At 37.2% G+C, this 14,447-nt stretch overlaps 1 protein-coding gene across 7 annotated transcripts in view; it reads right to left on the bottom strand.

The window, feature by feature from the left end:
• TTC29 (tetratricopeptide repeat domain 29) overlaps positions 1-14,447 on the bottom strand; it is a 677,245-nt gene that overhangs the window by 137,737 nt on the left and 525,061 nt on the right. For all 7 annotated transcript variants that reach the window (XM_045055789.1, XM_045055787.1, XM_045055788.1 and 4 more), the window contains 2 exons: positions 13,046-13,258; positions 6,720-6,805 (listed from right to left, as the gene is read on the bottom strand). In XM_045055789.1, the coding sequence (XP_044911724.1) occupies positions 6,720-6,805; positions 13,046-13,258 (299 nt within the window). The remainder of the gene's footprint in view (positions 1-6,719; positions 6,806-13,045; positions 13,259-14,447) is intronic.

Genomic DNA, 14,447 nt, shown 5'->3' with positions numbered 1-14,447 from the left:
ACGTGGAGTGGAGTGTTTAGAAAGGAAGAAAATTTATGCATAAAACATAGTGCTAAGGGAGGCCCTTTCTTTTTCTTAAATTAATTTTATGGTTGTAGTATTTGATTGTGGAAGTGTGACCAACTTTGCAAAAGCCTTGAATGTGATTTTTAGTAAGGTACTTTTCTCTTTGAAATTTTAGGACTTCATAAGATACATTTACCTACTAAGATTCAGAATTTACTCTACTTGGAACATGTGCAGGTCTAAATTGATGATGGCCAAAGGGAATTACTATTTCTTTTCTCAGCACCTGATAAATGCAGGTAGCATTCTCGCCTTTAAATGTCAGGGTCTCTGTGACCTCCTGCACAGGTTTATTAGAGTAACTATCACTTCTCTTTTCCAAATACCTTTTTCTCATTGTCAGGGATTTCAACCCTAAATAAATCCATTATTTAGGGTCTTAGTTTAACCTAGTTCTGTCATCCGATAAAGAATGCTTTATCAACAAGGAATGGATGACCAGACTATTTATATGCTTGTCAAAATATTCTTCTATTACATGTATTAATCATTTATTAATAAATTAAAACCCTTAAATTAAGATCCATTAGCAAAATTTCAAAATAGTTCAGATAATCAGAACTATTAATCAGTAATATTTACTCGTGACAGGTTTCTCTAAGCCAAGTTTCTTTGAACAAATCATGTAAATATCTTTAAACAGATGAACAGTATTGAAAGCGAGAAATTCATGAGAGAAATAGGTTGAATGTAGAGGCAAGGTATTAAAAATCGGAAAATATTTCAAATTACAAGCTTACTACACAAATGAGAGAATAAAAAGAGTATATGGACTTGAAACCAAGAATTAAAGATAGATGCAATATGAAAAGGGAAGGGAAATGCTCAATCTAACTGTCTGCTGTCTCAGGCTGGCTGCAACATGACCAAGCTGATTTCAGGGCATTCTTGCCCCTCTCCACAGCCACACTGTGACAACAACACCATCAGTGCCTTAAAACAGATAAAGATAGTGTTGGTCATACTGCACAGGGTGGGTAAGAAGGATAAAAGAGAATTTCAAAAGAAAAAAAAATTGTATGTTGAATGTTTACTTTGTGATTAGGTAACTGGGCAGATATCTCATCAATCAATCAGGAAATCAGTCCTATTTAGTAATTGATCAAGTAATTTTTTATACTAGATTCACTAAAGAAGGATTGCTCTGTCTTATGGGTTTCTAGCCCCCTTTATCTCTGAAAGGAAGCAGGGAAAGTGGCTAAAGTAAGATATTAGAAGAAAAAGACATGGTTTTCAAATGGAAATGAAAGCAAGATGTCAGGTTTTGTGGAAAGCTGTTTTATTACAAAGCAAAAACAGGCTGCCCTCTAAAATCAACCTAAGCTAGAAGACCTCCATGCCCCAAATCAGGTACAACTGCTCATGTCGGTTTTCCGTTCCAACCACATCCCACTCCAGCTTCTCATTCCTTGATGATTCCTTGGTACTTGTTCCCTGCCTCCTGTTGTATAGCCCTGAATCTGATGCCTTCTTGACTTTGCTTTTGGCATCTTACTTACAGGTCTGACAACAGATCCTTCATTGGCCCTGCAGCTCTACCTATGGACTTGGCCCAAATTTTAAGCTTGGTTCCTGCAATTCCTCAGTTCTGAGTGAGCTGTATTCCAAAAAGACAACAATATTCTACCACAAGCAAGACTTGGGCTCTGAAGACAGGCTTCATTCTTCCGAACTGCAAAGGCTACTCTTGACTGTGGCAGTGAGCCTTGGAGCCTGGAATATGGCCTTCCTGGTTTCCCAAAGCCTCCGCCCTGGCTGGAGAATTAAATGACAAAAATTAACTGACCCCGACTCTAACTGAGGTATATGCCTGGGGGAGGCGGTCGAGGTCTGACTGGAAATCTCTGCAAGGAGCTCTCTCATTCCAGCCCAAAACCTGGGATAGGAAGTAGGAAGGGTTTGCATAATTCTGTTTTTAGACATGCCTGGTTTCCTTGGCTTGTATGTGATCATCTATTCCTGGTTTTCTTCCCAGTTCCCTGGATATCCCTGCTTAATCTCCTTTGCACCTACCCCCTCATCCAGCCGGCCCTAGGCCTTTTTCATTCATCACTATCAACTCTCTTTAGGAAATCTCCACTCCACAGCTTCAACATGCTGACAACTTACATATCAAATGTGGATAAAATCTCACGTTTAGACTTCCCCTTGGGCTGTAGACCTACATATATCACTGTTTGATCTCTCCTTGGATAACTGAAAAACTCAAATTCACCATAATCAAAAGTGACCTTCCCATTTCTCCCAAGCCTGGGTATCTGTTAGCATTCCCTCTCAGTGAATGACACCAGCAACCATCAAGTTTCACAGCCAGGCTCCTAGTGCCCATCTGGGCACCTCTAACTCCCTCACTTTCCATACTTAGTGTATTTTTTTTAAGTTTTATTTATTTATTTTTGAGAGAAAGGGAGCACAAGTGGGTGAAGGGTGGAGAGGGAGACGGAGACAGAATCTGAAGCAGGCTCCAGGCTTTGAGCTGACAGCAAAGAGCCCGACGTGGGACGTGAACCCACGAGCTATGACCTGAGCCAAAGTCGGACACTTAACTGACTGAGCCACCCCAGCGCCCCCTCTGTACTTAGCCTATCACCAAGTCCTTCATAACTTCCAAAATGACTCTCCTCCATCTTCACTACTACCACTAAAGTCCAGAGTAAAAATAATAAAAGCTAACAATTACCAAAGGCATATTATATACAAGGCAGACACTCTTTTAAAACTCTGTATAAATGGTCTCTCCTAATCACCCTATGTATTAGTTTCCTAACACTGATGTAACAAATCACCACAAACTAAATGGCTTAAAACAAAAGAAATCGATTCTTTCATAGTTTTGAAGACTAGAAGTCTGAAATCAAGGTGTTAGCAAAGCCGTGTTCCCTCCAACAGCTCTGGGCGAAGATTCTTCCTGCCTCTTCCAGCTTCTGGTGGCTCCAGGCATTCCTTGACCTGTGGCAGCATGGCTCCAAGCTCTGCACCATCTTCACGTGCCTATCTCCTCTGTGTGTGTCTTCCTGTCCTCCTTTTCAAATCTCCTTTTTACCTTTTTCTTACAAGGCCCCTTGTCATTGGATTTATAGCCCACCCAGATAATCCAAGGTGATCACCTCATCTCAAGGTCCTTGACTTAATTATATCTGCCAAGACTCTTTTCTCCAATAAGGTGAAAATCACAGGTCCCAGGGATTATGAAGTTGACATTTGGGGGCCACCATTCAACCCACTATACCCTAAAAAGTAAGTAGAGTTATTAGTCCCACTGAATAGATGAGGCAATTGAGACTTAGAGAGTTTAAGGTCCTTGCCCAAGGTCACACAGTTAATATTAACAGGAGATTCATGTTTATTTGGTTTATGGTTTCCATACTTTCAGAAAAACAATTTCAATATCTTTCTGAAAGGAGTAACAGTTGTAAGAAATGTGTCTCTTAGATGCCAAGTACTGCTTCTTCAATCCATTCATTACTAGACTACACCACTACTGCTATCTTCTAAAAATAAAGGTCAGACCCAGTGCCTGGCATGACGTCTGTCATGTAGACGGTGCTTAATAAACAGTTGTGAATAAATCAATGTGATCATGTCACTAGCCTCATCAAAAGTCATTAAAAATCACACATTGCTTAAAATATGAATTTCACTATCCTCAACAAAGCATAAGACCCTCCAACCGTCCATAAACTTGAAAAAATAATCATTTTGGAAGGAGGACAGTCTTCCTAAGAATAGCCAGAAGTTGTGCAAAAAGAGATTGATAAATTTGGCCAAATATATATCTAAAAGTTCAGCATGGAAAAATTTCATAAGTCAGGTCAAAAAACAATGACCTGGAAAAATATTCACAACACATATTACACATATGTGCATTTCCAAAGGAAGCAGGTACCTTCATTTATTACCGTAGGAATGTAAACTGATGAAGCTTCTTTGAAGGGAAGTTTAGAAAAAAAAATGTAATTCATCTCTTCTCTGATCCAGCATTTCCACCTCTAGAAATTTATTGAGTAGATCATCTCTCACTTTGGTACAAAGCTATTCACTGCTACACCCTTTGCAAGAAAACCTGATTGGAAATAATCTAAATGCCCACCAACATGAGATGATTAAATCCATTATGGTACAACTATAAAATGGGACACCAGTGGCCCTTCTAAAACGAGGCATGTCTATGTGCATGAGTGTGGAAGAAGTTAACTCCAGATGCAGAACACTACATATAAATGCCACAATTTTGTAGACAACTAAAAGAACACATAGGTATATGCACTTATATGCTATACACATATATGAATATTCTTGGAGGGGTAAACCCCAAACTTGTTAACTGCATTTGCCTTTGAGGAAAGAACTGCAGGACCGAGTGCCAGGATGGAGGGAAGATTTATTTTTCACTGTAACCTCTATTATGTTGCTTGAATTTATTTTACCCTGTGTTTTCGCATTGCTCATTAGAGAGCGAGTGAGAGAGAGAGAGAGAGAGAGAGAAACAGAGACAGAGAATTTATAAGCTAGTTTTCACCTAATTTTCCGACTTGATTTCATATTTGCACCTGACAATTCATTGCTTCCCAAACATACCGAGTACGTTCACAGTCAGAGTGTGTGTGTCTAATATTTGATATTATCCTCAACACCCTCACTTTCTGTCTATAGAAATCCTGCTCCTCAAAAGCTCCCTGTGCAACCTCCCTGATCTTCAGTGTTGGAACCAACCACTCTTAACCTCTGCACTCAGAAAACCCCTGTTCGGGAAATACAAATCAAAACCACACTCAGATATCACCTCACGCCAGTCAGAGTGGCCAAAATGAACAAATCACGAGACTATAGATGCTGGAGAGGATGTGGAGAAACGGGAACCCTCTTGCACTGTTGGTGGGAATGCAAATTGGTGCAGCCGCTCTGGAAAACAGTGTGGAGGTTCCTCAAAAAATTAAAAATAGACATACCCTATGACCCAGCAGTAGCACTGCTAGGAATTTACCTAAGGGATACAGGAGTACTGATGCTTAGGGGAACTTGTACCCCAATGTTTATAGCAGCACTCTCAACAATAGCCAAATTATGGAAAGAGCCTAAATGTCCATCAACTGATGAATGAATAAAGAAATTGTGGTTTATATACACAATGGAGTACTACGTGGCAATGAGAAAGAATGAAATATGGCCTTTTGTAGCAATATGGATGGAACTGGAGAGTGTTATGCTAAGTGAAATAAGCCATACAGAGAAAGACAGATACCATATGTTTTCACTCTTAGGTGGATCCTGAGAAACTAACAGAAACCCATGGGGGAGGGGAAGGAAAAAAAAAGAGAGAGGTTAGAGTGGGAGAGAGCCAAAGCATAAGAGACTCTTAAAAAATTAGAACAAACTGAGGGCTGATGGGGGGTGGGAGGGAGGGGAGGGTGGGTGATGGGTATTAAAGAGGGCATCTTTTGGGAGGAGCACTGGGTGTTGTATGGAAACCAATTTGACAATAAATTTCATATATTTAATAAAAATAAATAAATTAATCAATTAATAAATAAAATAAAATAAAATAAAATAAAATAAATAAAATGAAATAAAAAAAGAAAACCTCTGTTCATCCTGCTTTGAACTGTAGTTATGTTTACAAGTTGGCCACCTTTATTAAATTAGCTCCTAAAGGGAAGTGTTGGCTTCTGTGTTCCCCAAAGTACCTGGAACACAGCATTGCTGAATGTATGTAATTTTAACCAAAAATTATTAAGCAGAAGAGTTATCTAGAAAAACCCAAGTTCCCCATGATGTCCCAATTTTAAGGGTGACAGAGAAACATATCTAGCCCAAATGTAAGAATTCTACTTAGCATGATTATCTAAATCAGCAAATGAGAAATTCTCAAAGCTGAATATAAAGCCAATATCATGTATCAGATAAAATTATTACAAGAGTGATATGTGAAATGAAATAGGAGGCTTGAAATATATTAGAGGTAAGACAAAAATGAAGGAAAAGATTTGTTATAATACAGAAAAGATATTTCTTGACACTTTTTGTTTATTTTAGCCAAACACAAGAAGTCTCATCATAAAAGGCAAACACTTATTTTTATCATGAAGCAGGCTACTTCTCAGATTGGAACTAACAGTGATCTACACCTTTGCTGCCTCCCCAACCTCCAAATAAAGGTCCACAGCAATGCAATTCGCTCAGTTGTTTAACAACCATAGTCTTTTTTAAAGCAAAATTTCCCAAATCATATTATAAGTTTACTGTAATTTGGCTTTCTTTTCTTTCTTTCTTTCTTTCTTTCTTTCTTTCTTTCTTTCTTTCTTTCTTTCTTTCTTTCTTTCTTTCTTTCCTTTCTTTCATTTATTTTTCGCTATCATTTAAACCCATATCCTGTTGTCCTCAATGATATGGGGAGTGAGCGCAGAGGGTCACTTTACTCCACATATTTAACTTTTATATATCCTAAAGCACTTCATGCTCATTGATTATACATTACTTAACTATAAAAAATAAAACCATTTTTTTTCTGCTTCTAGAATTGCTATTCTGCTTTAGTCTCTCTAAATACATATAGGTCCACCCATTTCTGCTGGGTTTGTAACAACATAAAATAAAATAAACACAATAAAATAAAAACTAAAAGTGGCAATGATTACAAGTTTACTTCAACTTACTGTTAGTGCTGTTTCATACTCTTCAGCAGCTAGGTGTGCTAAGCCCAAGTAATAGGAAGCTTCCCCTTCCATCTTTTTGTCACTTCCTAAAGTTGAAAATGTAGAAACATTGCCATGGAATGAAAGAAGCCCATTACAACAAACAGAATCTTCATTTTTTAAGACAGTAGAAAGTTGTAACAAAGTGTACAGATTTGTGAACAATCCCTGAAGCCTAACTATGTGCCAGTTTTAAAAGGCTGATGTTAATATAATTTACCTGAGTCACAAATGTTAGAGAAAGGTGCATTAGCAATGTATTTAAGAGGCATTTTCCTCTACATACACATACAGCTTAGTAATATTAGTTAGGCATTCCTATGTAATTTCCATACTGTTGCACCCATAAAGACTTAAAGCCATCCTGCATAGCTACTATACATACAGGAAATAATTGGTAAAGGGTATTGCTTTCCATAGTGCACAAACACATATACACAGAGAGACGGACATTCAGTGAAGTTTCTACAGGGCAGATAATTAGCAAATTAAGGAATTACTGTTTTGATTAGGTTCAATTTAAAAGCTATTGGTTAAAACTTGAGTGAAAATGACTGACATCTTGGTACACCATTCCATAGATATTTTGAAATCCAAACACATTTTTTCTTTGCTAATGACTGGTAATGCTTTTCATCATCTTTTCAAAGGAATCTAGTCTTTCTAATTTCTGTGAATGTGTTTTATTCCAGGAATTATAAACATCTTCTTTCCCAAGCAATTATGTGTAGACGTGTAATGTGCTTCAATGAGACATACATCATACCACCTAATAAATACATAATTTATTTACATTTATATGCTAAATGTAACATATAAATCTAATGGGCTTACAAGAACCATTAAAGGCTCTTACTTTTAAAAAGAATACTGTCCTTTTTCTACTTTTTGGCTTTTAGTGTTACCTAACTCCTGGGTAATACAAATGCTGGTAGATCTACCCCAGAACTCTGCACTCCAACCATGATGGACTTCAGCAGGAGCTCACAGCTCTCCATACTGCATTCACTCTTACCACTCACTGAATTACCACTTGTGGGGGCACTTGGGTGGCTCAGTGGGTTAAGCGTCCATCCGACTTCAGCTCAGGTCATGATCTCACGGTCTGTGGGTCAAGCCCCACATCGGGCTCTGTGCTGACAGCTCGGGGCCTGGAGTCTGCTTCAGATTCTGTGTCTCCCTCCCTCTCTGCCCCTCCCCTGCTCATGCTCTGTCTCTCTCACTCTCTTTCAAAGATAAATAAACATTAAAAGAATATTTGAATTACCACTTGTGAAGCAGTGGCTCAACTGAAAGACTATAAGAAAACAGGATGGCAAATGCCAATGACAGTGTTATTATTATTATTCTCAGCAATTTCACTGATTGCAGAGAATAATACCCTCAAGATCTCACCTCAGCAGAGTTGATGATGCCAGTGATCCAGTCTTGGGAATTTTAACTCTTAATAGTTTAGCTGGGTGTTCTTTCTCTGCTATAAGTTTATGGGTGCTGAGGTTAGGGATGGGACTAAGGAAGGGAAAGATGGGGTAGGAGGGAGAGGCTATCAGGGGAAGTTGACTTTTGGATAATTAAAAGTTGATTACTTATAATTTGCACTTGATCTATTAAATGTTGTCACTGTGTTAAAGTACCAACAGTGGCATGTGCTGATATAGTATCACCATTTGGACCCAATTATATGTAAAGGGCAGCCAAGAAAAGAAAAGAAAAGAAAAGAAAAGAAAAGAAAAGAAAAGTTGACCTTTGTTGATAAAAAGATTTTGAGGTAGCTAATTGGAACAGTCAAGTCACACTAAATATTAGTTTTAAAATAGGATTTAAGCATGAGAACTTTTCCTGCTTACTAATTGAAACACAATCAAGGTAAAGTGAAAGCATAAAATAATGGAGGAAAATGTTAGCATTATTAAAGTTGAATGACACATATACCAAAGGAAAAAAGGGCAAAATACTATTTATATTATGTAGTTTATTTGAATGAGTTACATTAGTATTGGCCAAATCAATAATCATTCATGTTAAAGGAAATACTATGTTTTATTTTCAAGACCTACATTGTCCATTCTTATACTGGTATGCTTAATAGCAAATCTAAAGAGAGGGTTATGGGGGTCTAATGGATAGAGACATTGTGTTTGGGAATAACTCAAATGTTCCATTAAAATGTGTCTTAAAACTTCCATTTGTTATTTGGCTAACATATTCACTGATTCATTTATTCACTGAATATTTTTTGAGGACCTATTCTGTGTCAGGCACAGCTATAAGAATTTGGAATACACCAGTAAATTAACCAGAAATATTCTCTGTCCTTGGAGAGCTTACATTTTAGAGGGAAGGGACAGAAAGAGATACAAAATAAATTAACACAGTAAAATTGTGTGGTAAATTGTATGGTGATAGGTGCTCCAGGAGAAAAAAAATTACAGCAGGATAAGAGGAATTGAGAGTGCTAAGTGGGGGTAAAGAGAAAAAAGCAGGTTTCAGTATTAAATGCAGTTATCAGGGTGGGAGATCCAACTGAGAAGATGGTATTCACAAGAGAATGAAATTGAGAATAGATAACAAAACATTTGGGAGACTCACAAGGATGTGGAAATTAAACACACTCTTTTTTTTTTTTAATTTTTTTCATGTTTATTTATGTATTTACTTGAGAGTTGTCAGCACAGAGCCTGATGTGGGGTTAGAACTCACAAACCACGAGATCATGACCTGAGCTGAAATCAACAGTCGGATGCTTAACCGACTGAGCCACCCAGGTACCCCCTACACACACTCTTAAATAACCAGTGGATCAAAGAAGAAATCAGAAGGTAAACTGGATAATACTTTGAAGTGAATGAAAATGAAAAAACAACAACCCAAAACTTAGGGGATCCAGCTAAGGCATTGCATAAAGGGACATGTATAGTTACAAGTGCCTATTTTAAAAAATAAGGAACATCTTTCCATCTTATAAAACTAGAAAAAGAAGAGCTAACTAAACCCAAAGCAAACGGGAGGGAGGAAAAACAAAGACTAGAGTCTTTATAATATATATAGGAAGGAAATAATAAAGACTAGAAAAACAACAGAGAAAATCAACAACACCAAAAATTGTTTCATTGAAAAGGTCAATAAAATCGACTAACCCTTAAAGTTAGACTGAACAAAGAAAAAAGAAAGAAGACTCAAGTTACTAAAATAGGGAATGAAAGAGGGAAGATCAGTACACACTTTACAGAAATAAAAAAGGGAATATTATGGAAATTGCATACCAATAAATTAGACAAACTAGATGAAATAGACAAACTGCTACAAAGGCATAAACTACTGAAATTGACTCAAGGAGAAACAGTAAATCAGAATAAATCCATATATAAAGAAATTAGTAATCAAACTATTATCCACATAGAAAATTCTAGGCTCAGAGGGCCTCAATGGTGAATTCTACCAAATATTTAAAGAATAATCAATACCGAGTTTCCACAAACTCTTCCAAAAGTTAGGAGAAAACACTTCCCAAATCATTCTATGAAGCCAGTATTATTTTGACATTAAACCAGATAAAGACATCATAAGAAAACTACAAACCAAGATCCCTTATGAATATAGACATGAAAAGCCTCAACAAAATATTAACAAAGTGAATCCACAAAACAAAAAATGGATTATTTTTGACTTCACCAAAATTAAAAACTTGTACTTCAAATAGATACCATCAGAAAGTGAAAAGAAAACCCACCATTTTCAAGTCATAGAAGTGATGAAGGACTTGCACTTGGAATATATAAAGAATATTTAAAACAACTCAATAATAAAAAGACAATCCAACTGAAAATGGGCAAAGAATCTGAATAGACATTTCCGCACAGAAGATATACAAATGACCTATCAGCACACGAAAAGATGCTCAACATCATTAGCTCACAAGGAAATGCAAATTAAATCCACCATGACACACCATTTTATACCTGCTAAGATGACTATAAACAAGAAGGGCAGCAAGAAGTGATGGTGAGAAAGTAGATAAACTTTACCCTTACACATTGTAAGGGTGTGTAAGGGTAACTAAACCCTTACACATTCCCGGTAGGAATGTGAAATTGGGCAGCTACTTTGGAAAACTCCATGCCATCTCCTCCGTAAGTTAAACATAGAGTTACCATGTGACCCAGCAATTCCACTTCTAGGTCTAGAGACAAAAGGATTGAAAACTTGTACACAAGTGCTCATAGCAGCATTATTCATAATTGACAAAAGGTGGGAATAACACAAATGTTCAGCAACTGATGAATGGATAAAGAAAATATGATAAAAGCATACAATGTAATATTATTTGGCCATAAAAAGGAACAAAGTAGTAATATATGCTGCAAGATGGATGAACGTTGAAAACATTACACTAAGTGAAAGCAGCTGGACACAAAGGGCACACATTGTATGATTCCATTTATATGAACTTTCTGGAACAGGTAAATCCACAGAGGCAGAAAGCAGATTAATGGTTGCTAGCAGAGAGGGAAAGGAAAGTATGGAGAGTGACTTCTAGCGAGTACCGAGTTAGTGTTTCTGGTTATACAACTCTGTGAATGTAATAAAGACCAATGAATGACTGAAATAGGAAAATAATAGAATATACAATTAAGAGTAGAGTCAGTGTTATACTTGTGCATTATACCAAGGTGCCCTAGTAAAAGAGTTGGCCCACAGTGGATGTCACTGCTCCTTAAATATTACATAAACCAGTGTGGGAGGCATGCCTTATGCAGGCAATTGTCAGTTTGCTGCTTCAGGCTCCCTAACCAAAGTAGGAGGTAACAGTAAGAAGAAAGGCTTTGTCCCAGGGCGTTCAGCTGTTGTCAGAGCTCTGTAAGACACTGTGCCAACCCTTAACCTATCTACTTTGTTACATGGAAAGTATAGGGGCAAATATTTATGAGTGTTAAAAGATGTTAAAAAATTATTACATAAGCATAAGAAGATTTCCCCTCTTCTTTATCTGTCCTTGGGAAAGCAAAAGATTCTTTTGAAAAGGAGGAGACTGCCAGGGAGACACTGACTTTGGGAAGAGACCCTCGGAGACTTCCTTTCTTTGTAAACTGCCTTACAATCATTTAGCAAATGTGAACCTAAAGCAAAATACCTTTTCCTAATTGGTAAATTACTTTACATTGAAATTCCACATAACTTTCTATGTGACAAAGGTTAGCTGCTGAAATTCATCTAAGAGCTAACTGTTTATGTCAGTTTTTACCCCTTTGGGGAAAGTACTAGATCACCAGTCACTCAAAAGCAGTTCATTCAATGGGATACGTCTTTCAATGAGGGTTATTTCTTGTAAGTATTCTAATACCATTAAAAAGAAGTAACAGAATAAGATGTTAACTTTTACTCTTTAGAAAATTAAAATCACAACCAGAAATTCGGTCCTGCTTATTCCAAATAAACCATATGGTACTTGATAAGCTAATCAATTAAATATATCCTCAAGCTAATACACTTTAAAGAGCAGAGCATCTTTTTCTCCATCATGAAGTCTACTCCATTGATAAATTATGGTAATAAAATATCTTTGCATTTCACAAAGTAAAAGCTTATGAGTATGTGTTCCAAATTTTTTCTTTATATCTTATACATATACAAATGATATAGAATATTAAGGATATGATCAGCTCTCATGAAAGCATTTTTTACTGCTGTAAGTGTGCGTATGCATCACCAGGGGAACTTGCTAGCCTGCAGATGCTGAAGCAATAGGTCTGGGGTGGAGCCTGAGATGCTGCTTTTTTTTTTCAGAAGCTTCTGGTGATGCTGATGATGCCAGTGCAGAGGCCAAACTTTGACAGGCAGAGGTCCAAAATATATTAGCATTCTATTTTCCTGTTACTCTTAACTACATATTTATCATTATCTTCCCTATTACCTGACAATAGGGAATTTACAAACAATGAAAGTTCTCTCAGATTGAAAGAAATATATGGCCACACACACACACACACACACACCCTTAACTTTTGCAAATGACCTTACCTTCTCATTATAGGTTCATTGTTTTATAACACTATTCCCAGAGGGTTGTAATTTTGGAGACAAAGCTTTCAAGAAATTAATGGGTTTCTTGTTGTCAGCACTAAGGCTCCTCTGTTTTACAGTGAAATTTGAAAGTATATTGATGGCATTTGTCTTTGCATTTCACAGGAAATAATCACCCAAACACTTGACGATTTTTACTTCACTCTTGGGAGAAGCAGCGCCTGCCCATTAAAGGAAGCAATGTGAGAGTGTTCTTTTCCACCCACCTTCTTTGGCTATTTCAGAAGCTTTTATTAGAATTCTGATGGCCTGTTTGTATTCTTTATTTTCTAGCATTTTGTCTGAGAGTAATCTGTAAGTCCTCAGGAGACTCTCACAGGCCAACAAGTTGAGAAAGCGGCCTGTCTCATCCTTCCATATCCGCCCTTGCGTCAATTGATGGAATGCTTCATAATGCTCAGCAGCTTCCAGAAGCTGACCTGAAGAATAAAAGCCATTCATAAATACAAACCACAGGCCAGAACATATTTTCAAAAATTTTGTATATATCTTATGTGTTACAATGAAAGGGAAGCAGAAACCATGGAATACAGTTACGAATTTCTAAGGATGAAGAGGATGTAAGCTGGGAAAGGAGCTCTCCCAATTTGGACCTCAGATTCAGCAATGATTTTGGACGAACATCTGCTGGAGGGATGTATTTTGGCGTGCAGAAATTGACTAGGATTACACACGTTTAGAAACGGTGTGAAAACCCAGTAGTAATTACTAATAGCAATGGTATTAGCTAACCTTTATTTAACATTACTTATGCAAGGTAATGTACTATGTGCTTTATATGAATTTCTCATTTAATCTTCAAAACACTCCTGTGAAATAGGGATTGTTATGATTCCACTTAACAGAAGAGAAAGTGAGGTTAAGAATTTTGCCTGGGTGGCTCAGTCGGTTAAGTGTCCCACTCTTGATTTCAGCTTAGGTCAGGATCTCATGGTTTGTGAGTTTAAGCCCCACAATGGACTGTGCACTAACCATGCGTGGCCTGCTTGGGATTCTCTCTCTCCCTCCTTCTCTGTTCCTCCCCTGCTTGTGCTCTCTCTCTCTCTCTCTCTCTCTCTCTCAAAATAAATAAATAAACTTTTCTGAAAAAAGAATCTTGCCCATGATTGGATATTTAGTGGGGTAATCTATCCAGGCAGTCTGATTCCAGAGCCCATATTCTCAACCACTTTCCTGCACTACTTTTTCAACAGACAGCATCTGTTTCATTCCCAGGAAGAATTCAGGTATCTTGAGAAAGGATGTGTCTGTTACAAATTTCAAATTCAATTATTATAGAGGCATTTGTATATTCCATTTAGTTTTTCATAATTAAAATACCACTTAACTGCATTTCTGGTTAAATTTTATAATACAGTTCAAAATATTTCTTCTCAAAGCCAAAACTCCATATTAACTTCCGTAAGTTACAAGTCATTTTGCTCCTTGAAATAGGAACGAGCATACCTCTGGAAGGGTAGTTTGCAGTTCCACGCTGTGGATTGATTGTATTTTACATGCGAATTGCCTTGTGAAAATCCTCACGATATCTTGGAGTCCAAATACTCTTATGGTATTGGAGCCACCCGAATTGAAATTAGCTGGAAAGGTACTTGTATGTAGGCATTC

Source organism: Felis catus, chromosome B1, assembly GCF_018350175.1.
Source record: "Felis catus isolate Fca126 chromosome B1, F.catus_Fca126_mat1.0, whole genome shotgun sequence".
NCBI classification, from domain to species: domain Eukaryota; kingdom Metazoa; phylum Chordata; class Mammalia; order Carnivora; family Felidae; genus Felis; species Felis catus.
This window is presented reverse-complemented; position numbering and strand designations above follow the sequence as displayed.